Genomic DNA, 25,197 nt, shown 5'->3' with positions numbered 1-25,197 from the left:
TCTGTAGAATATGATGTGTAGGTCAGGACATCTCTGTAGCACCCCAATATTTAATTTAAAATGGTATTTTGACACACGTTTCTCCTTTATTGCGCCTCCTGCGATTTGATAATTGCAGTAGGCCATATTGCAATTTCAATCAAATTTTGATTAATTGTGCAGTCCTACTTGTATTATTTAAGTGCCAGTTAAAATATTCATGCTGTATCTCTTGATCTTTCATTCACTGTACAAAGAAAATTGTGAAAGCTCCTATGACAGATCTTACTGAAACTATTAGCAGGTTTAACATTTAAGGATCGAATGTACAAAAATGTTATTTTGGTGTCTTTATTTGATGATTTTACGTTTTATTTTTTTAACAACAATTTCAAGCTTTGCACAAAAAGATTCGGACCACAACAGCCTGTGCTCTGCTTAATATCTCGGCTGTGGGAGGAGCGTAACATCAAATATCAGATCCAGCCAATGACTACATACCCAATTACAAGACATCTGAGAGGAGTTCAACTGGAGATCATGACACTATGCGGTGATAACTGATTTTCTCCATGACCAGAAAGTCATATTTTCCACAAAGCACATTTAGTAGTTAGGCCACCCAAGAGAATCAAAATCAAAATCATCAGTGAAATAAACCTCTGTGAGAAAACAGTGACACCACAAGAGTGCTCAGCCAAACCCATCAAATTAAGGTACAATAACATTGTAAATAATAATGTTAATAATAATAAGTGTTTTACAGATTTTTTTTTTTTTCCCAAACAGAAAAATAAATTCCTTTGGTCAAGTAAAAAACAAAATGAAAATAATAGCAAATTCTTCCTTTCACCAGTCTTCTGTCCCTCATGTTTCTACAGTCAACCAGGTTCTTGAGGCTCTAAGGCTGCAAAGGAGGTGTCAAGGCAATATGGTTATGGTGCCCCTGGCGCTCCATGCTGCAGCATGCTGGGAGAAGGACTAGAGAAATAGGAGAGGGGCAGAGGCATTTGAAAGAGGACAAGTGTGTCCTCAGACAGCAGGTGAAGGTACAGCAGGTGAAGGTGCATCAGGATCAGGCTCGTTGCTGTAGTTGTTGCTGTAGTGATTCCCACTAGGTGGGTGATTAGGCAGGTTGTCCAGTTCGTCCACTTGGGGGCCAGGGTGCATCACCACCAGCTGGTCTTGGGGGATGTCTGCTGCTGCTGCCGCCAGGTTAGTGATGGACTTGGACTTGACACACTGGAAGTCCACATGGCGGCTTTTACCCTCTTCCTTTTCCCAGGACATGCGGATGAAGGGCCTCTGGACGTAGTTGTAAATGACCTCTGGACGACCCCCTGGTCGTTTTTTGACTTTCTCTTTATATGTAGGGTAGCCTGCCAGAGGAACAGTGTGGACAAATCATTAGCTCCGTTTTTGTTAACAAGTCCTGTTCATCTAGAAAATACAAAAAGCAGGGTTCCTCTACACATTTTACATTTCAAAATTCCATACTTTTCCAGACTCAAATTTCCAGACTTCCAAGTAGATTTTTCAGATCATAATTGACACATGAGTACAAATGGCTAAATGATTATTACAATAAATGGTTTTAAAATCCAACTGTTAACATGTATGTTACATTCTGACTTTGAGCCTAATATGCAATAATGATGCCAAATAATTGCCAGAAGATTGTAGCTCGGTACTGTAGCTCATACAAATCAATTAACACCAAACCCAGTCCAATGCACAGCATTGTATTCAAGCTGCAATGCTAAAACAGTGCAATGTTATTCTGTTTTTGTCATGTCAACTATTTCTTTAACCCCTACAGTAACCGACAGGATGTTCATGTACAATTCACCAGGGAATTAGTAAAGAGAACTAAAGTCCATTGTCTTGGCATTGCAAGCCATACTTCTTGCCTTGCTTTCGACGATATCAAACTCAATCTGTCCCGCTCGCTCTCACAGACTGAGAGAGAGCGTTTCACCTCGTTTCTGTTAGCCTATCAGTTTTACACTATAAATTGGTGAGGTGAAGCAGCAACAGAAACGTACTGCAACATCCAATAAGCAAAGATTAAAAGCCTTTTCCTAGATATTTTGTCCATTCATATAACACACACACCATCATAAAACCATCACTATTTACCATTCGAGAGTTCAACTTACCTTCAATGCCCAGTCTTATCTTCTTTAATCCTCTCTCCTTTAGAACTGATTTGGCAACATCTCGGTTCTCAATATACTTGAAAAATCTGTACAGTTTTGTGCTGTAGATGACTGCAAAGAGAAGAAGCAACACAACATTTCTTCATCACATATCTGTCTTTGGTATAAGCACAGACCTGTGTGTGTCTGTATTCTGTGTGTACTCACTCTGTGAATACTCTTCTCCCATTTGTGGTGGATATTCTTCGTCCCAGTCAACCACATCATCATCAGTGAGGACTACAATGTGACATTCCCTCTCTCCGCTCTGGGCACTTGCCACCATTAAGGGCAGAACCATTTCCTCCAGGTAAAACTCAAATTGCCGCCGAGCTCCGTCGTTGGACAGCTCATGCATCAGGGCACCTGATAACAAAGGGGATTATACCAGATGTGAACCGATTGATACTGGCTCTCAGGACTCTCTACCATGAGTGTAAAGCCTTAGAGGTCATAAATAAAAACCTTTAAAAAAATTCTACCTACAATAGAACACATTTGTTCTAGGAACCAAAATGTACATTCAGCCTGTATTGTTTATTATTTGTTTAGGCTGCTCACATTCTTTTTGGTTACTATCATTTCCGGTAATTGGCACAGGGGTGGGGTTTTTCACTTTGTTTACCTGTGCACTTGGCGGCGGGATTCAGACAGAAAAAAGAAAGCCAGCTCGGACATTTTCTTTTGACCGCCACGTCCCGTCACTTCATCTACTTTAGTTAATCCAGTACAGTTAATGTTTGTAATTCTTTTCAATTAATAAACACCATAAAATGCATCTGGCCACATGGATTTCTTTGAATGCGTCATGCAGTAAAGAGCTTACTTTAGCCTCTTAGCGGCTGTTTAATTCATAGTAGTTGCTACATTTGCGATTATGTGCTTTCTTTGCTGCTTGACATGTTTTGTGTTGTGTAAGGCTGTAGAGGGGAAAAAGCCTTGCCGTGTCTCTTATTCACGTCGACCCAAACTGCCACCGTTAATGGTTAACAGTAACAGCTTCGGTGCCCCAGAGGAAATACTCACTGAGGTCTCTGCATTTGATGGTGCTGTAGTCGAAGGAGATGCATAGATAGTCACACGCCTCTCGCAACTCAGGGATAGAAATTCCATCAGGACAGCGGATTAGCCCAGATTTGTAGTAATCCTGTCAATTAGACAGAAATCCCATAGAAGGCAGTCATTTCAAACACTGTGTTAATCCATTAACTCATAATATGAAATATACATCAATTAATCAAGTGCAGAAACGTAAAGACTTAAAGCTTTCAATAAAAAAAAACTAACAGTATCTCACTTTGGCAAAGCATTCTGCCATCTAATAGAAGATTTAGAGCTCCACTGAGGGAAATGATCATTTCAGATTTAATAATCAATGAATTCATTTGGGGATGTGTTTCTCTGTGTTTAAGTTGCGAGGTAGTCAGATGAGAGTTAGGGGAGTCAGCTGTACTGAGGAAGTCCTAAGGTGAACGACTGATTGAATCAACCTTGTCATGAGGTCAGCAACTGTTGTTCTTTTGGTTACCCGATGATACTATATATATACGGAAAAAGCCCTCTGACAGTCTAGTCAAGAGAACAACCATACGGGGCTTCTCTCCATTCTGCATGAAGAAAAGAGATTTGATTCATCAGTCTGTATTTCTATAGAACTAGCAACTCAATATTTTAGATGAACTGCAACCACACCACAGGTTAGACTTTACTGGTTGATGAACTCATTCATGACTCAATCTGTCAAACTGTAACAAGATGGGCTCTCAGAAGGTCGAGGGTAACATGCAGTTAGCCAGAAAATGAGTTATCTGCTTTAAGACTGTTCATTTGTTGTATGTATATGTGATACTAAATGTCAAGCAATTAAAACAAATGTGCTGCAGCGATTTGTCATATTGTGAAGTAGTTTCATGTTTTTTTTTCCCCCTTTATGAATGTGAAACAGAGTTGGTCTGTGATGCAAGACATTTCAGAGGAATCTGACAATAACGTGTCATCTAATCATCATCTACCTCATCTTTTCTGAGAAGTCATCAACAGCATCTTTTTTTTCCAGTAATAAGTGTATTACTCAGTCACTGAATCACAAGTAAATCTAACTTTGCTACAACTTTGCACTTAATAATAGTTCTAACTAGGGCATCAATCGATTAAAATATTTAATCACAATTAATCGCGCATTTTTTATCTGTTCAAAATGTATCTTAAAGGGAGATTTGTCAAGTATTTAATACTTTTATCAACATGGGAGTGGGCCAATATGCTGCTTTATGCAAATGTATGTATATATTTATTATTGGAAATCAATTAACATAAAACAATGACAAATATTGTCCAGAAACCCTCACAGGTACTGCATTTAGCATAAAACAATATGCTCACATCATAACATGGCAAACTCAAGCCCAACAGGCAACAACAGCTGTCAGTGTGTCAGTGTGCTGACTTGACTATGACTTGTCCCAAACCTGCATGTGATTATCATAAAGTGGGCATGTCTGTAAAGGGGAGACTCGTGGGTACTCGTAGACATTTTAAGGTCAAGGGACCCCTTTGAAAATGGCCATGCCCGTTTTTCCTCGCCAAAATTTAGCACAAGTTTGGAGCGTTATTTAGCCTCCTTCGCGACAAGCTAGTATGACATGGTTGGTACCGATAGATTCCTTAGGTTTCTAGTTTCATATACCAGTATCTTCACTCTGGTTTTAAAAGCCTGCTACAACCTAAAAATCACAAGTTGTGTTAATGCGTTAAAGAAATTAGTGGCGTTAAAACAAATTTGCGAAAACGCTTTATTATCGTGTTAACTTTGACAGCCCTAGTTTTTTCCCTTTATGAATGTGAAACAGAGTTGGTCTGTGATGCAAGACAAATTTCAGAGGAATATGACAATAAAGAGTTATCTCATCTAATCATCATCTACCTCATCTTTCCTGAGAAGTTACCAACAGCATCTTTTCCAGTAATTAGTGTATCACTCACTCACTGTATCACAAAGCAAAAACAAATTTTCCAGTTAGTCTAGTAATAGTTCTAACATATACAACCAGTTGCCAGTTTCTTAGATGCACCTAGCTAAATGTCATACAGGCGACATACAACAGCCCTGCTATAAATCCCACCGACATGAAGATTATAATGTTTAGTTTTTGTTGACACTATCTTTATCTATTGTGTTATACTGTGAAGTGTTTATCATTTTTAGTCTACCATCATTGATATAAACAGAGAAAATGTTAGAGAGACTGACCAGGATTGCACGGAAAACTGTTGAGCTAATGCCCTCTGCCACCTCGTACTCCCCCTTCTCGTTGGGCCGTGTGAAGTTATGTTCTCTTCCAGATCCAAACATTCTGAAAGAAAGACAATTTGGTTTATTCTCAGAATCACCGACAACAGAAATCCAAAATTTCTATAGCATTTTTATACCTACATTTATATGGAATTTATATATTGCTGATTAGTAAAATACTCAGTTATTGTGGCAATAATGAGTAATGACAGATAATAATGAAGGTCAAAGTGTATTGTACCTGCCCAACATGGTATTGGGTTGTGCAGTGAAGATGGCAGGATCTACTACGAAGCGTGTGTTGTCAACAATCAGAGTGATTCTTTCTGAGGTCCTGATGTTTCGGTTTCCCACAGTGGCACCCGCTGCTCCCTCCTTTGGATTCTCGTAGACAAAAACCATTTCTCCAACTCCCAAGCTCTTGAAGGTGCCTTCGGTACTCGACAGGCTGCTGTTGCGACTGCTCAACACCCCGCTGCTGCTGGAGCCGCTGGGAGAGACTCTCTGAGGCCGTGGGCTACTGGGCCTCGATGATGTGCAACCATCTCGTTCACGGTCTGCACACAGACGGGCAGAACAATGACTTACAAAGGACCGTTTTCCATTTTAACTTGGGACACAAACCAAAGAGCAAACATCCCATCAGAAACATTTCATTAAACATTATACATTTTTTTTTTATCATTTTGCAGCTTGATTTGGAGTTTTTTTGTCTTTATGAGACAAATTCTTGAGCAACCACATTTGTTAGCTTTGGCGTCTGTTTCAGTAGTGGTCCACTGCTAGTAATATCTGGTCTAAAACAACCAGACTGAAAAGGACCCTACTCAGAACATGTGTCTTGTATCCAGACAATCAGACTACACGCTGTCTTGGTCTAACACAAACAGGTGGATTACTGCTGACTTGATCCATTCACAGCCAAAAACGGCAGAAATATTATAAAGCATGTCTGGGCTGCAAGTTGATAAATGCAGTCAGCTGTTCAACAGTAGCTGCCAGGAGATGTGGACCTCTAACATGATATCCATATAAGCCCTCTATTCTTTCCCTGCACACTCACCACTGTTGTATTGGCGGGTGGGTGAGGTGACGTTGCGAATGCAGGGGGTGAGCTGGCCTTCTCTCTCGTGTGAGGAGTCCCTGGAGCGATCGCTGGAGCGGCGGCGGTCACGTGAACGGTCACAGCCTCCACTGGCACCATGCATGCTCATCTTCCTCTGTTCTGCCTCCACTCGAGATGCTCGGGCCGGACTGCTGCTTTTCAAAACAAAAGCATACTTTACATTCCTCTCTCTTTCTTTCTTTCTCTAGCCCAGAGGATGCTTTTATTTCATAGCTGTAAAGTTATGACAGACAAGCACACCCATTCCTGGTGGACAGACTCAAAAGCTTTACAGATGTTGTGCACATGACTTCTGTGCACTTTTTGACAAAAAATCCAAGTATGAAAAAAACAACACATCTGCCAGAACATGGGATGGATTTCTCTTACACTTTAACAGGGTTGTTTCCACTCTGTTTATCTTCATCATCTAGTTACACACAACTATTCTCAACAGTTAAGGGAGTGTAAAACATTATTATTATTAACATACAGTACATTCACCTCAACAAGCTTACATATGAGGCCATAAAAACATACAGCATGTAACAACCAGACCTACCACATTCTGTAGGCTTGTAATAAAAGTATGACGCACACACTTAAAAATGCAGCCATGTTGCCATCACCTTTGAAGTCTAATTTAACACAAACCGAATATCAGAGATTCCTCCTGAGCTTTAGATCACACAAGAAGTGTGTAATGAAACCTTGAAATCACAGTTACAGAAGGAGGTGCACATAGAGTCAAGTGCAGAAAGACTGTAAAAGCACCAGAAGACATAGGAGAGTGCACTGTGTAACTCCTTATTTCTACATCGTCTCCGACAGGTCAAATCTCCTTACTGACAGAAAAAAGGAAGAGGTGACAGGCAGGGCTGCAGGGTAATAATGTGCAGTCAGTACAAACCCACCCACCGACCACAAGAAATCATTACAAGAGGGCTGGGCAATATATCGATATCATATCGATATCGTGATATGAGACTAGATATCGTCTTAGATTTTGGATATTGTAATATCATAATGTGGAATAAGTGTTGTGTTTTCCTGGTGTTAAAGGCTGCATTACAGTAAAGTGATGTAATTTTCTGAACTTACCAGACTGTTGTAACTGTTCTATTATTTACCTTTACCCAAGTAGTCACTATATCCACATTACTGATGATTATCTATCAAAAATCTCATTGTGTAAATATTTTGTAAAGGCACCAATTGCCAACCCTACAATATCGTCATTGAGGTTTTGGTCATAATATTGTGATATTTTATTTTCTCCATATCGCCCAGCCCAACATCACAGGTACAACAGGTAATCTGAAAAAAAAATGATGTGCATCCGGTGTCCTCCGGTGCTCCTAATGGCATCCGCAAGATTTCACAGACCAGAGGAAAACAAGCAATCAGAGCCGAGCTGGAGCCTGACGTCTCTGAGCAACTGTCGATCACTCATGAATTCCGACCAAACGGTCAAACTAGGCAGCGCTGATCAAATATGAATCAATATTCTGTTACTGTAATGACTATTTCTCGCCTCAAATGTTTTCAGAAACATATTGTAGTGTACTGTTTAGCTGTAAAATGAGAACGTTTGTGACCCGGCAGCCATGTTGAGATCAGTTGAGGAAATACCAAGCACCGCCCACTAGCCGGAGCAAACTTTCTCATTTTATAGCTAAACAGTACACTACTGAGACCATATGTCTCAATTCCCTGATTATCAGCTCTTAATTGAAAGATTAGTTTTTCCACTCAAAAAGTGTTTGGAAAGGAATACGGTTGGATTTCTGTGCCACTGTGTTATTTCATCCCTAGTGTCTATATAAAGTCAACCTGATATGAACTCATCTGAAACAATACATATGAATAAAATAACCAAATTAGAATCTGTGTTTTTGGCTAATCCAGTGAATTAAATACCCAACCCTCCGAGTAACTTAATCAGATTTACAAATATTAGAAATATAAAATACTGTCATAAAAACTGTCCTAATTGATCTGTATTAGGGATGCACCTACACCGCTACAGGCCGACACTGACTCAAATAGCTGGATCGGATATTGGTTACAATGGGGCCGATCTATTCAATTAAATTTTATGTTTATATACATTATACATTATATACTGTAATTTAAATTCCTGTTTAAGTTTTGACTAATATGTTGGTGCATTAAAAAGGTTTACACTTGAATTGTAATTCCTGTTCATTTTGAAGGTTTTTGACCAGTGTTGCTAGTGTACAATTTATTCTTTTAATAATAAAGAACATTAAAATAAATGTATGTATCTACTAGTCACATTTTGTTTTATAAAGTTAGGAAAGCAATGCTTAAGTCAAGCCTGATGTTGCCTAACACATAAAAGAATGATCCCAGTCACTTCCACACAGCGAGGCATACAGCTTATTAATTAAACACGCGTATCGGATCGGTACTTTGTGTTGGACGATACCCAAAGCCCAGGTATCGATATCGGGATTGAAAAAGTTGGATCGGTGCATCTCTAATTTCTGTAACATTACCCATAATGGCCTCATACAACCAGTGATATCCAAAGGGATAGTTACCTTGGTACAAACTGTTTGGCAAAATCTTTGACAGTTCAAATTAATTTTGTCTCAGTGTATGTATTGCCATATATATTGCCCCTACTCTATTATTGGTAGAATTTCAAATTTTTGTTATTCTTATTTTATTCTAACGTTTTTATCTATTCTTTTGTTATTTTACTGATTATTTGCACCAACAAAACCAAAGCAAATTCCTAGTGTATACCTCATACACCTGGCAATAAACACAATTCTGATTCTCTTGCTGCAGACCTCATCATATCTACTGGTTGCTTTGAAATAAATCTCACAAACGTTTTTTGACTCTATACTAAGGTTACACCACTCACTTAATACAAGACAAGGAGTCATGTACAACATTAAGACAAATAATCTGATACAGATAATGTATGTTTTTATCATCTGATATATTTGAGATAGCTGAGCAATATTCTTTTACCTTAATGCCACATTATCCCATTTCACATTACAAGTAACAACTGTGTGATTAACCTATAATCCAGCATCAGTCATGTCCTGTCTCCTGACAGTGTGTGACACTAAATTGCTGTCCATATAAACTGTTCCCAGGACGTCTGACTGTCAGGTTTTCAGCTGGCTCACCTCGGATGCTTGCAGAGTTTGCGAGGTCGGCTTGTTGCGTTTTGCTCCCAGTTTTCGGAGTCACTGGAGTTACTGGAGTTACTGGAGTCACTGGAGTTACTGTCATATGACTGCAGACGCTCTGCCATCACCCATACAGGGGGGAGTCTGCTCTGGATCTTTCACCCTTCATTATCTGGTTAATGGCGAAAATCAACAGGTCAGTTCGTTCCCCAGATCGGCTCCTCTAACAAACCAAACCAGACCCCGGAGCTACAGCTGTCAGGCTCAGACTGAGTCAGCCTGCGAGCAGCTAGGTTACCTAGTTAGCTGCGTTAGCATACCTAGCATACCTAGCTAACACTAGCTGTCGATGCTAGCGGTGCGATACAACGTGATTAACGTGATATTGTGTGACAGCTGTGAGGCTAGTGAAGTTAACCCAGCAGGACGGACATACAGGCTGTCATATTACAGGCAGATGTGGTAATGAATATGAAGAATAGCTACCTAGTTGTCTAAGTGTTCCGCTGTAATGTAATCCAGTCTGTCCGCTAACCAGCCAGCTCCGTTCAAAACACTCACCACACTGACGTCCGACGTGACGACCGTTAGTGGCTTGACGTAATGACGCAGACAAAACTAGAACTGATAGCTGTTTCTAGCTGCTGAACTAAAAAGGAATCGTGTTGAAGTATCGCGAGATGTTGTGTGTGCGGTGTTTCTTTTTTTTTTTTTTGTTGCTAACTTTATTTAAAAAATGTAAACACATACAAAAGCATATAAAGCATAAACATAATGAGGAAATAAAACCTTAAACTCATATGAACTCATATGAACTCATCTGAAACAATACATATAAATAAAATAACCAAATTGGAATCTGTGTTTTTGGATTATCCAGTGAATTAAATACCTAACCCTCCGAGTAACTTAATCAGATTTACAAATATTAGAAATATCAAATACTGTCATAAAAACTGTCCTAATTGATCTGTAATAGGGATGCACCTGCACCGATACTGGATCGGATATCGGGCCAATTCTGAATCAAATAGCTGGATCGAATATCGGTTACAATGGGACCGATCTATTCAATTCAATTTTATGTTTATATACTATATACTTTATATACTGTTATTTAAATTCCTGTTTAAGTTTTGACTAATATGTTGATGCATTAAAAAGGTTTACACTTGAATTGTAATTCCTGTTCATTTTTAAGGTTTTTGACCAAGTTGCTAATGTACGATTTATTCTTTTAATAATAAAGAACATTAAAATAAATGTATGTATTTACTGATCACATTTTGTTTTACAAAGTTAGGAAAGCAATGCTTAAGTTATGGAGGAAAGAGAAAACAATTATAAATTAGACTAATTAAACAATCACATTACAAACTGATAAAGTTGAAAGTATTTTTATTATTATTCTCAAATGTTCTTATTCCTTGTGGAAAACAGAGTAAAGAGGTTTGGATCAAATGATAAATTATTCCATTTACAAGGAAAAGTAGCTTAGTGAGACGGATATAATTGCAATAGTTCTGTATTGTGGTGGATGATGAATAGCCAGCCTCCCTAATAGCAGCTGAGAGTTTGTTTCAGAGAAAATCTACTACCTGTGTATTTCGTCTTTATTGTAGGGAAGGCAAGACGCCTGTAAAGATATGAAGACATGCAAAGGACTGTAGTGGGTGAAAAAGGTAAAATGGGACAAATTTCAGAATGTGGGTCCCTTTATTTTAAAAGTTGAATGGGGAGCTGAATCACCATCAGAGAGAATTAAAATAATACACTACAATTTAAGCATCATTAATCAAATGATTGGGTGAATTTACACAGGAATTAAGATAAACAATTAAATGAAAAATCTATAACAACCAAGCTGGAAACTAGAAAAGGCAAGAGTTGATCATTATACAGTAGGCCTATATAGGATATGAGATGGAACACGTATTTATTTATTTCAGTAATAATTTATTGGGAGTAACATCAGGTGTACAGAAACATACAAATAGAGCATGAATGTACTTGATGACTGTACTTCTATATTTTGTTTTTCCCCCCCCCAAAGCTCCCTCAACCCTCACCCATTGCCGATGCAAAAAGGATAAAGAACATAAAACAAAGTTACATTAAATTTAAAAAGAAAGAAAAGAAAAAAAGATTTTTAAATTAAAAAAAAAAATTAAGTACACATTGACAGTAATAATAATTATAGGATAAATCCCAAACTACAGATAATACCATGTACAAATGGACAATTTAACTGTTAGTGGTCATTTCTGTTTATATAAATCAAACTTTATAATGTACAATTTAGTAAATGTAGAGAAATACATCTCATATGCCATAAGAAATATTCATTAAATCAATTTGTTTCAACTGTTACATCATTAGACCTTGGCTGTTTTAGCATTATGGAAAAAAAGTGTTGTAAATTGTAATAAATGTTACAGATAACTAAACTAAAGCTGAAGGAAGGAGAACTTCAGATAAGGACACACAGTGGAAATTATTGCCATTTCAATTTATTAATTCAAACATGAAATGTTGTAATATGCTAAAACTATAGAGTTATTTGTATGTAATGTAAGGCAAGGTAATGGAAATACCACAGCATTTTTAGACTCAATAAACATCTCTGTTGAGTTTTGTAGGTTACAGCTCATAAAGGGACACATGAAAACAAAGAGTTCAGCTCATTGTTCGGGATAAACAACGATGAGATTTTTTAAAATGATAATCAGCAAAGAGTGAGGTGAGGGACTTCAGACGGAGATTTTGTACAAAATTATATTGTGAAACTTATAATAGATATCAGGAGCAGAGAAAACGACGGCAATCTGACTCATGCTCCAGCAAAGTATGAACAAAAAAGATTGTGCCAATCAAGACTGGAATAAAAACAAATTATTCCTATAATTACATGAGAGGACGCCTATAATGTGCAAATGAAACAATACATACAGTACATGTAAGACTGTTTACAGTAGTTGGTCCGTATTTACACATTATAATACACTGTAAACAACATTTATTCGAAATTTGTAATTTTGACACAATAGGAGAGTTTAAAGTAATATTTAACTTCTTAAAAAATGTGTGTATGAAGACTTTTTCTTCCATATGATGGCCTGACATTTTGACTCTAATAATTGTAAAAGAATGTAAACAAATTAATTAAATTATAGTTCATAATTTATAATATAATTTAAATATTTTACAAACAAGCAAAAAATTAATAAAAGAAAATAACAAAACAAATAAAATTAATAAAATAATAAATAAATAAATAAAAAAAAGACAAACATACAAAAATGACAGCAACATTTTTGCATGAGGCTTCTTTTTGGTGAGATAAAAGATGAAGAAATAGGTTGTATTCAACTTTTCTGCCTGTTAGAGCCAAGAACATCATTTGGGAAAATATTTTTAGTATTCCCTGATTGTTGTGGTTTGGCGCTGGCAACGATAATGTCCTTTAACTTCTCCTGCAGCCAGTCCTGCCTGTCTCCCACTTGTTTGTGTTCCCGAACGTTGTGCATAAGCTGCACCTCACTTATGGTTCTCTTTCTGTAGAGATAGAAAATACCACAAGGAACAAGTCCATCATCAATGAATTATTCATTATCATTATTCATTCTCAATTAGTTATTTTCACAGCAAAGTAGAAATGAGGATGATAATGTTATTTCATGTCTTTAAGACAAACTAAAAACATAATTTACCTCAGTGGTTTTGCCTCTATGTGTAAACTGACGAGGAAGAGGATCAGAATTAATGTTTCCAAGTGCCTCAATGAAAACATGTTGGGTAGCTGAAACAAATTAAGTAAAATACTATTTAAAAAACGTATTTCATTGCCTCCCAATATAAAAAAATTTTTTTATCATATCCAATTGTACAATGATATATTCAACTATTAATCCACTGTCATGCCGTTCTTACCAGATTTTCTGTCCTTATATCCAGGGAAAAGTATGGCAGGTTGTTTTTTTGTACTCTCAGTGCAGCAAAGAAGTCAAACTTGTTGATCAGTCTTTAGTGCGAGGAAGGTTCTCTCCTTTATATACAGCGTAGCCCTCCCCTGGTCATCAATGAGCCATTTTCCCTGTTGATGTTGATGTCACTTTGCCAATGCATCGATGGGGACAGGCGTCTGCATGACACCACCTCCACCACCACTCACTACTAACACATCTTTCAACACCTCTGCGAAGCTCCCCGCTCGTCATCGTCATACTGTTTTTGAACTTGTTCCATTTTCACTCTTCGTGCTAAATAATGAGACTTTTTGTGCTTCAGTTGAAACACACTTTATTGATCTCTAATTAGATGATGTCTCATGCAGTGGGACTGCAGTGAAAACATATACTCTGAAATGGCAGTGACTGTCAAGCTTAATTTATTAGCAATGCAATTTATTTTATGGTTGACTTCATGCAAGCATCTAAAGGTCGTGAAGAGGTGCAACTGGGCCATGAGGTAAAGAGACCAATCCGGGGCTGATTAATAGTCACTCTCAGCCACAGAAGATCTCAGAAGAGATAGCATTGACTATTTAGTGCAGGATGTTCAGGAGACTGCACCTGCTCTTTGACTGAATCTCTGCAGAGTTCTCCTACACTTTACACATTTTATGTCAAAGACAAAGTCCCACTGTACAGTAGAACCTGTCGATTACTAGCTCTTGCAAAAGTAAAGAAGAACTGATTAATCACAGTTTGATTAAAACAAAACATCATTGAATTAAAGTCCATTCAACCATTTTTGGAACCAAATTTGAAATTCTACGTGTTTTCTCTTCAGCTGTATGATGCACACTTGTTTGACTGTGTATAAACTCTCAGTATGAGTGAGGATTTCCACGCATGATATCAGTAAGAACAGTTGACTTGACATTTGAAAAAAATATGTGTAAAGCAGCATTGTCGCTATATGATGTATGGGTTGTGGATAACCTTGTCACAGTGTCACAAGGTGCATTAGGCAACCATGAAAGACATTTTCTAAATATGGCAAAGGAATGGCTATGCCATGACTGGAGGAATAGGTGCCACAGAAGGACCTTTATCTTTCTGTCATTAAGCTCCCCTGCACAATATGGATTTACAGTGTCCTTTAGCAATTATGCACATTTTCAAGTACATATTATCTCTTTTTTTCGAGCGGCATTCATTTTATTTTTACATTTCAATTCATGATTTAACTCCCAAATCATTAAACACTTTTTTTTTAATATAATGCAGCAGTTCACCATTTCATTTTATATTCAAGTGTTATTACTAGGGCTGTCAAAGTTAACGCGATAATAATGAATTCAAATTTAAAAAAAATTGTTTTAACGGCACTAATTTCTTCAACGCATTAACACAACTTGTGATTTTTAAGTTGAAGCAGGCTTTTAAAACCAGAGTGAAGATACTGGTATCATATGAAACCGCAGAAACTAAGGAATCCATTGGTACCAACCAGGTCATACTAGCTTGTCGGAAAGGAGGTTAATTAACGCTCCAATTTACGCTAAATTTTGTCAAGGAAAAACTGTCATGGCCATTTTCAAAGGGGTCCCTTGACCTCTGACCTCGAGATATGTGAATGAAAATGGGTTCTGTGGGTACCCACGAGTCTCCCCTTTACAGACATGCCCACTTTATGATAATCACATGCAGTTTGGGGCAAGTTATAGTCAAGTCAGCACACTGACACACTGACAGCTGTTGTTGCCTGTTGGGCTGCAGTTTGCCTTGTTAGGATTTGAGCATATATTTTATGCTAAATGCAGTACCTGTGAGGGTTTCTGGACAATATATGTCATTGTTTTGTGTTGTTAATTGATTTCCAATAATAAATATATACATACATTTGTATAAAGAAAGCATATTGGCCCACTCCCATGTTGATAAGAGTATTAAATACTTGACAAATCTCCCTTTAAGGTACAATTGAACAGATTAAAAAATGTGTGATTAATTGCAATTAAATATTTTAATTGATTGACGGCCCTTTGATTGCTGTGTTATGGTGCATGAAGTGGTAACATCAAAGCATTGTAACTTGCACACTTTGCTAATGTATATGGTAGGTTATTCTATGTTTATACATTATATTTTTTATGTTATTTGTAGTAGTCGGGTATATTCATAGTGTATTCTAACATTCTTTATATTGTGTATTCTACAGATATATTTCTCTGGTGTTGATATGTACATTTTATTTACTGTTCTGGTGCATTAACTGAAAAGCCTGCTGCTGTAACACAATACTTTTCCAATTTGTGATCAATTAAGTATATCTATCTGTATATCTATTAGAATATATCATTATTCCATTTGTCAATATTCTAATTTAGTGTCAGACTTACTATCTAAGTAAATAATATCAACAACAAATCCATATAAGATTGTTATACAGGCCGGTACACCTGGCTTAGGCAGGTCCTCCTCTGGGAGAAACAAAATGGACTTGCATTTATACAGCACTTTTCTAGTCTTCTGACCACTTTACACTACATGGCAGCATTCACCCATTCACACACTGATGGCAGAGGCTGGTAAGGTGCCAACTTTGCCCATCAGGATCTAATCTAAATACTCATTCACACACCGTTGGCTAATCCTTCGGGAACAATTTGGGGTGAAGTGTTTTGCTCAAGGACACATCGACATGTGACCCGGAGTAGCCGGGGATCGAACCACCGACCTTCCGATTAGTGGACAACCTGCTCTACCCTCTGAGCCACAACTGCCCCAAAAGGGTGGAGCACATGTATAGGGGCATATAGCTGATGCATATAGCTGATGCTGACCTGTGTCTTTATCAGCTCTCTCCATCGTGCACGTAAACAGCACTCAGCACCACCTGTGGTTTCAACTAGGCTAGATATTTCGTACATGTGTAGTATACTCGAGCGAGTTGTTCTCATTACCTCATGCGGTCACAATGTGAGCCATCTCAGCAATGGTATGCAGCTGGTGTGCAAGAGGACTTGACAGGGATTGATGGGAAGAATTGCACGCAAATCATTAACTTGGGTCACCCCCAAGTCACAAAGAAAGTAATGCACATAAAAATGACTCATCTCTTTGATCTATATATAAGTGTATTGGCTGTAAATAGGCTACCTCTATATACGTATCTGGGTTTTGACAGCTCTTTCATTGATTTTCAGATGGTTATATCGACCTTGTTCATTTAGGTTGTACCCATTGTGTTCTGTATACGTTTTAAAATGTATAAAGAATAGTTTCATTGATTTTAATCCAGTGTGTGAGCTGTTTTCTGAATGTATGCACGTTTGTTTTTTTTATATCCAGTGAGCGACAGATTAATTTCTCTGGCCTCTGTATTGTATGTTTAAAGGTCTTATATTGAAGGACACCAGGACCACATAATACTTTCCCAGAAATCTATATATGGACTTACTTTTTTCATGAAATGAGGTCACCTCACTTGAAGATATCATGTAACGAAACAGGATATATTTAGATTGTCGACATCATCCCATCTTTGCTCGTGAAGCCAAACAAACACATAGGATACATATCTAAATCACACTGCTTGGATAATAATTATGAAGCTTCAAGCTTATGACGGGGGTAGAATCCAGTGCAGCAATAAATCTTTCAGATGTGTGTGCATCCAAGTCCTCTTGGAGCTATTCAACAGCTTCTTTGCCAAACCAAATGCTTTTATTCTCCCTTGAAGCAGGTTTGCAGGGACGTGCCAGTCTTGTCAGTGTCATCTTATGTGGATACCCACACTCACATCAATCTATCACATACACTTGCAATGTCCATCTGACTACCCGGCACAGGTGGTGGTGGTGTCAAGTTAGTAGTTAGTATCTCATCACTGTTGTGCACATGAAGGATTGAGTCCACAGACTACAAAGAAAGAGCCAACTGGTCAGTTTCTTTTCATTATCATCACTATCATTGTTCTCAAGGACAACACAATATTAATCTCTAATTAACGCTCTAACATAATGTACCCACCCCCACCCCCCCTTTTTCTCTTCTTCCTTTTAAAGGGAAACTCCACTAATTTTACACGTCAAAGTTTGTTTACAAGTCTTGGGGAGTAGAACTGCATTTGTAAATAAAGTTGTATAAAGTCTTCTTTTGTGGCTCCAGAGGGAGCTGCAGCAGCATGGAATAAAAAGACAATATCTCTGGTTCTGCTGCATCGATGGAGGAGTGCGATGCTAACTCTGTGGAATATTCCATGAAGCGGAGTTCTATAGCAATATTTATATAGCAATATATATACTGTATATATATATATATTTTGGTAACACTTCATTTCACAGGTCTGCAAATTTCATGGTAATTAGGTGATAATTAGCAAGTAACCTATTTGAAATTTTTTGGGAATTACTGCCAAATTACCCCAATATTTACCTCAAATATTACTTTATTATAAACATGATTTAATATTGATATGCTAAAATAGCATATCAATATTAAAATAGGGCCCTCAGGCTTGAGAAGTGGCTGCTCTTCATCGGAGGTGGAAAACCAAAACTAATAGAAGACACTTCTGATCAGGCTCAAATCTCACCATTGTGTGACTTATTGTCCACACAAATGTAACCTGGTAGCTGATGTAATGATTCAGGGAGTTTTTTAAGAAATTTCAATTAAGTTATTTGCTAATTAGTATCTATTTATCAGCATATCAATTAACTTTGTATTCTTTTCCTGGAAATGTATTAAATGAATTACCAGCAATGTATTACTGCCTATTGGGAAATAGCAGAACATAATTATTAAATAATGTTTATAATAGATATAAAATAATAATAATAAAAGTCCAGAGTCAAGTCCTAAATCAAGACAGCCAAACAAAGTATTTTTTGATAATATTTGAGGTAAATATTGAGGTAATTTGGCAGTAATTGCAAAGAAATTTCAAATAGGTTACTTGCTAATTATCACCTAATTACCATGAAATTTGCGGACCTGTAAAATGAAGTGTTACCGAACATTTTTTAGGTAGTTTCTGAATGCTGCACCACTTCATCGAATAAGAAATATTCTAGATGTCTTGTGCAAAAGTTTTTACACATTTCCCCAAAATTCAGTCTGACATAGTTGGTATCTTTGGACATTTGGGGATTTCTAATAAAGTTCTGCAGGTTTGGCTTTGTGTGCTGAACCACAAGAGTTGGTGAGGTAAGTCATGGGGGTAAATGCTGACCTTGACTGTACAGCAATCCCTTTGGTAAAAATATAGCAGCCTGTGAAAAAAGAAGCAAAACAAATACATTCATATAGAATATATATATATACATATATATATACATATATATATATATATATGTATATATATATTGACACAAAGGAAAATCTGTACAGGAGATGAGTAAAACAGCAATCAGAGGAAATGTTTCTGCTCTGTAGGCTACATAGTTTTTGTAACACGTTTATCAATGTGATGTTAAGCGTGTACACATGCCCTTTTCTGGTTCTGCTCTGCTGGACGTTCACTACTGAAAAACTGCTCAGTGAGACCTGGTTTCTTGAAACAGCTTTAGAGGAGTAGCATTGCAATGGCAGTACATTGGGAATTGTTAGTGTGTTGGGGCATCGTACATGTAATTTAACCTTCAGTATAAATCATCTCCAGCATGAGATGTCAAACAATCATCAGAATTTGTCTCGGACATTTGTGTGTTTATCTCTGCAACAAACTCAACTGTCATATTTCCCCACAACTGCACATCATCATTTTAAGTTCCATCCACAAGAGGTCGCTGTGATCCAACAGTTTAGTTAAGAAGACCAAACTCCACTGTGATGCCTCTTTAAACAGGTTGTTATGAAAACTCTTTGCTTTGATGGGAAGACTAATCAATGTGTACAGAACAACAGTTTATTATCTGCAGGTGATTAAAAAGTGATGAAGCAGAATAATATGAAAACACAGAAAGGGATGATAAAATAAGAAAACAGTCTGACGGTACAAACCGAGGGCAGAAACACAGAATGACAATTTAAACTTGTAAGTTGAGACATGAGATTTTCTCCACATCCTGGCCCAGGAGAACCAGGGCATCTACAGCCACTGAATTTAATATCAGGCTGTCAAGGGCTGTTTGACCCACACCAGCTGTGGAGACCTTTAAAAATGTCTTTAAAATCACGGCATCTACTGGAAGGTTTTGATGAAGGTTTGTAAGAAATATATGAGATGAGAAAACATCTTACTGTAGTCAGCTGTAATTACTTTATTATGTTATTTTCTCAATCCAAGTGTTAGTGTTAATGCCATTTTCAACTGTGAACAAACAGCTCCAGTCAACAACAGTTGTGCCTTCAGTGGTCATCATGCATTTGTGAATTTGTTCTTTATAATAGACAGCGATTTTCACTAGTGTGCCATGCATGTAGTCATAAAGACATTGAAGGCAAGGCAAGGTTAAGTTATTTGTATAGTACCTTTCAACAGCAAGGCAATTCAAAGTGCTTTACATAAGACAGAAAGAAAGACATAACAGAAAAACAAAACGAAAAATATTAAAATTGCTAAAATAGAATAAGACAAATTAAACAGTAGGATAAAATTACAGTGTGGCTGTAGTGAAACATATGAATAAATAGTCTCAAGTTTAACTTAAAATGCAGTGGCAAACAGAAAAGTTTTAAGCTGTGATTTAAAAGAACTGAGAGTTGGAGCAGACCTCAGGATTTCTGGAAGCTAGGAAACTTTTTTGGCGTTTGCACCAGGCAAGCAATTCTTATTGGATTGAATAGGTGCCATCTTGGTGTCCGGTATCCAATTCTAATAATACATTCATGATCTAGATAGAAAAGGCTCATCCTAAGGCACAACGACTCTTATTTTCAGGTGATTATACACTAAAGAAAACATACTTATTAATATTATATTCCATTTCTGCCAACAGATCCCCCTAAATGCTTCAAGACCAACAGTCTCTGTGTGGTGTGTTCGAAATACTGACTGGAAAAGATTAAAACAATTATATAGGGCCAAGAGGGAGTTAAGCTGTTAAAAAAACACCCTTTGATTTAACTTAAAAAAGAGAGGTTTGACATGGGCCTGTAATTGGTATCTAGATTATTCTTTTTTAAGAGTGGCTTAATAACTGCAGTTTTCAGGGCCTGTGGGAAACAGTCAGCGAGTAGACAAGTGTTGTGTATTTGTAGAAGATCTGATGCTACGCAGTTAAAAACATTTTTGAAAAGGCAGAATATCAAAGCATTTCAAATGTTGTACAATTTCTTCCAATGTTTTATAGCTGATTTGTGCCATGCTAATGGCATTGGTTTTAATTGGACACAAGGGCAATACAAACTCTATACCTGGTATGAAGGAAAAGACAGCTTGTCTAATTTTCAGAATTTTCTCAGTAAAGGAGGCAAATTCATTGCATTACTTAGTAGATACAAGTGCAGGGGTCACCGACACAAAAGGGTTTGTCAGCCTGTCAACAGTTGAAAATAAGGCATACGTATAATTATTGGTTTGGCAATGATGTCAGAAAAGAAGGACTACCGCCCTAAAAATGCAAAATGTATCTTTAATAGATGACATAATGAACCGGGAGATTTGTTTTTCGCTACCTGCGTTCACTTTTCTACACTCTCTTTTATTAATTTTTTCTTACCAGAGATCACCTTTACCTTAGTGGCATTGTTATCAATAACATTTCAAATTTTAGAGCTGAAATTATCTACAAGATCATAGACTGAGACCCAAGCAAAGGGCGGACGTGGAAGAGAAAGCCTGAATGGATAATTAACTGGTGCTTTCAGTGATATAATGTCTTCTGATGAACTCTGAACATTTGTGTGCACATACTTGGTGCCTTCAAATCCCGACTTAACCACTTGAACGCCAAGCACATCATGTACACGACTTCCCATGTTGTAAACACAAGCTCACAAGTTTCATTGGAAGGCACCAACTCATCTCAAAGAAAACACAAGAAGGATCAGAAGGAGAAACAAGTTACCACAACCAGAATCAGAATATGCTCCAATTACCAAGAGATTTTTATGCAATGGCAACCATTGGTAAAGTATAGGCAGTTTAGGCTCGTACATTATGATGGGGACAGATTTACATATGCTTGAAAATTTACATACACTATATTTAGTGATTAGCTTCTGCAATGGAGGTGAAGAACTGACAGATTGCTTAGTATTTACCTAATGAACAATTTACCCAATACTTATGCTAAATAAAAAGAGTTAATCAAACTAGTCAACACTCTTTTTGGTAACACTTCATTTTACAGGTCCGCAAATTTCATGGTAATTAGGTGATAATTAGCAAGTAACCTATTTGAAATTTCTTTGGGATTACTGCCAAATTACCCCAATATCTACCTCAAAATATATATAGAAAATTACTTTATTATAAACATTATTTAATGATTATATGTTGAAATAGCATATAATGGTTAAAATAGGGTCCTTAAGCTTGAGAAGCAGCTGCTCTTCATCGGAGGTGGAAAACCAAAACTAATAGAAGAGACTTCTGATCAGCACAAATTTCACCATTGTGTGACTTATTGTCAACACAAATGTAACCTAGTAGCTAATGTCATGATTCAGGGAGCTTTTTAAGAAATTTCAAATAAGTTATTTGCTAATTATTATCTATTTATGAGCAGACATGGAAATAAAGCATATAGATTAACTTTGTATTCTTTTCCTGGAAATGTATTAAATAAATTACCAGCTATTGGGAAATAGTGGAATATAATTATTAAATAATGTTTATAATAAAGTCATTTCCGATCAATTTTGAGGTGAATATTGGGATAATTTGGCAGCAATTCAAAGAAATTTCAAATAGGTTACTTGCTAATTATCACCTAATTACAATGACATTTGCGGACCTGTAAAATGAAGTGTTACCCTCACTCAACAGTTCCCTTATACTTTATGGTCTGGTAAGTGAAATAAGGCAGGTAGGAGTAAGTCATGTGGGTTAAGCATTGTCTGCTTTGAGATGAAATGAAAAATGTCACAGCAGTATTGTCTGGGGTAAAAACAGTGCAAAAACAGAATGCAGAAAATACCACAGTACTGTACTGGCATCCACTTTTAGATTAAGTGAAAAACACCTCCTGCTGGGCCTCTCCTCAAGTCCCATGTGGTTTGATATGAATGAAATACAAAGGCTGTAAGAAGGTTTCAGAGCAAATGGAATTTAAAGTAGAAGAAGTGTATCCAGGCGTATAAATATATATATATATATATATATATATATATATATATATATATCGGGATACCGTTGAGCCACAGTGCATTTTAGCTATCATTGCCAAATCATGTATTTTATAATGTATAGTGTTTTCCTGTTCACATCGTGTGCTACACTTTTTTGGATGCATGCTACAGTATATAGTACCTTGAGGCAGTCTCCACTATTCTAGTGCTGATGAAAGCTTTAGATTCTCAAGTAATATACTGTGGCATGCTTTGTTGTACTCTCAACACACATTGGCATGCATTCATGGAAAATAAATGTATTAAAGTTTATTTTCCTGACTTAAGGACAAACTACTGTGGGGAATAAATATGAGCAACAACAAAAAGGACGATAACAGAAACATGTAACACTGTTTGTGCTGCCAAGGCCAGATTGCTGGAAGAAAAATGCTGGGTATAAATGAGGAAATACTTAAAATGCCTCTTTATTGAGTAACAGGTGACAAAACTGATGTAGTATTCTGTCAAAACATGCTCTGTTTACAAAGTCTACTTTATTTTCTTGCAGGATTGGAATTTGCAACTTCTTGACTCACTTCATCTGGAATTAAATGGATGTAATGTATAAATAAACTTCATTCATTAGTGATACTGCACCCAACTACTATTATAAAATGCCTGCTAATTAGTTTTCTCATGTAGATTAAATAAATAAAGACAAAAGTGGTCTGACAGCTGCCACTTTTCCAGAAAGGCTTTTCATATTTGTGTTTGGATCTGTGCCGTCTGAATGTTACCTTAATGATAATGTATACTGAATCAAACTGAGCCGCTGCTGTGCAAGCACAATACCAGAGTTGGCTCACTGACTCAGTGTTCCTGCTGTGTGAGATGCAGCGACCTCACTCACCGGTCTGTTGGAGAACCACCGGAGGCGGCTGCTAACTGCAGAGTGGATCAATAGGTCATATTTCGGGATAAAAATTAATTAGTCAACTATGCTGGTGTTCTCACTTTTGTCTCTTTTTATTATTACTAGGGCTGTCGTCAGCCAAACAAATTCTTAGTGGACTAACACTCATATGATTTTTGTCAACTAATCGATAAGTGATTTGTTTCTCGTCAAAGAGTCAAACAAAAGCACCACTTTAAATCTTGTGTGTACCAGAGATGTCCACATAAGGTTCTTGGAAATAAGTCACTCAGCATGAGAAAGCATAAAAAATGACTAATCGACAAAAGAAATCTTCGTCAACTAACGACCAATTAGGAGGCAGCCCTAATTAGCACTCACTAAAATGTTCCTGAATTCCAGGCTATTTCAAAGACTCATCACTACACAGTCTTTACTGTGTATTGCAATTTATAAATGTATTATTAAATCTGAATTAACCGATTTTTTTGGCCAATTGGGGGCAACGGAAACAAGGTATGAACCAGAGGTGTGGACTCGCGTCACATGACTTGGACTTGAGTCAGACTCGAGTCACAAATGTAATGACTTAAGACACGACTTGACAAAATAAAAAAAGACTTGCAACTCTCTCGGACTTTAACACCAATGACTTGTGACTTTACTTTGTCTTGAGCTTTTTAACTAGAAAATACTTGTTACCTTCCCCCAAGCACAAAGATGCTATGAAAGTGCAATGTCGGCACTATTTTTTTATGATTAAGTTTAGTTGCACATTTTTAACAACTTGTTTTAACAAAATAAATACAAATTCAAAAAAACATTCACGATTTTTGTAAATGTAGTACAATATTACTCTGTTGTTAAAATAGCATTACATTTGGTGAAGAGTGCAATATGAATTTTTCAGGACTCAAAGTTTAGGATGCGGGAGTCTAGCACCCTTGACGTGGGACTTGACTGTAAAGACTTACTTGTGACTTGAAAAACAATGACTTAAACACTACATCGACACATCATCACCTTTTAAGTTGCTTATTTACACATCCAGCAGTTACATAGCAACATTAGCATTCATCTGGAGTTGTGTTTCTTGCCACCTGGCGAATATAAGTCCAATATTCACTCTCTTTAAGCTCTATTTTTGGTCTCAACCAACCAATATATTACTATACTATGTTCACCTGCTGCTAGTCGCTAACTGTGTCTGCGACATTAGAGTGGTATGGATCTTCTTATCTCAGCAAGAAAGTAAATAAACTTGCTTCCCAAAATTTCAAACTATTCCTTTAAGTCCTAATTGAGTGTGTGTCCTCTGTTGTGAGTATCGTCTCACAGTGAATCACAAGTGGAGTAAAAGAGGAT

At 37.0% G+C, this 25,197-nt stretch overlaps 1 protein-coding gene across 7 annotated transcripts; it reads right to left on the bottom strand.

Annotated features, from left to right (window-relative positions):
• Window positions 1-316: 316 nt before the first annotated feature.
• On the bottom strand, window positions 317-10,436 carry btbd10b (BTB (POZ) domain containing 10b). 7 transcript variants are annotated; one of them, XM_074617266.1, is made up of 9 exons: window positions 10,312-10,426; window positions 9,748-9,922; window positions 6,533-6,729; window positions 5,711-6,026; window positions 5,428-5,530; window positions 3,204-3,324; window positions 2,346-2,543; window positions 2,139-2,249; window positions 317-1,358 (listed from the first exon to the last, which is right to left on the bottom strand). In XM_074617266.1, exons 2-9 carry the CDS (start codon window positions 9,873-9,875, stop codon window positions 1,012-1,014), a joined length of 1,521 nt encoding a protein of 506 aa, XP_074473367.1. In that variant the 5' UTR covers window positions 9,876-9,922; window positions 10,312-10,426; the 3' UTR covers window positions 317-1,011. The 7 variants fall into 7 exon arrangements, with proteins under 7 accessions (XP_074473367.1, XP_074473357.1, XP_074473378.1 ...); XM_074617256.1 differs by having other exon boundaries at window positions 10,237-10,369; XM_074617277.1 differs by having other exon boundaries at window positions 6,533-6,726; window positions 10,237-10,369.
• Between the last annotated feature and the right edge of the window lie 14,761 nt (window positions 10,437-25,197).

Source organism: Sebastes fasciatus, chromosome 2, assembly GCF_043250625.1.
Source record: "Sebastes fasciatus isolate fSebFas1 chromosome 2, fSebFas1.pri, whole genome shotgun sequence".
NCBI lineage: Eukaryota > Metazoa > Chordata > Actinopteri > Perciformes > Sebastidae > Sebastes > Sebastes fasciatus.
Note: the sequence above shows the minus strand (reverse complement) of the source record. Positions and strands in the feature narration are given on the sequence as shown.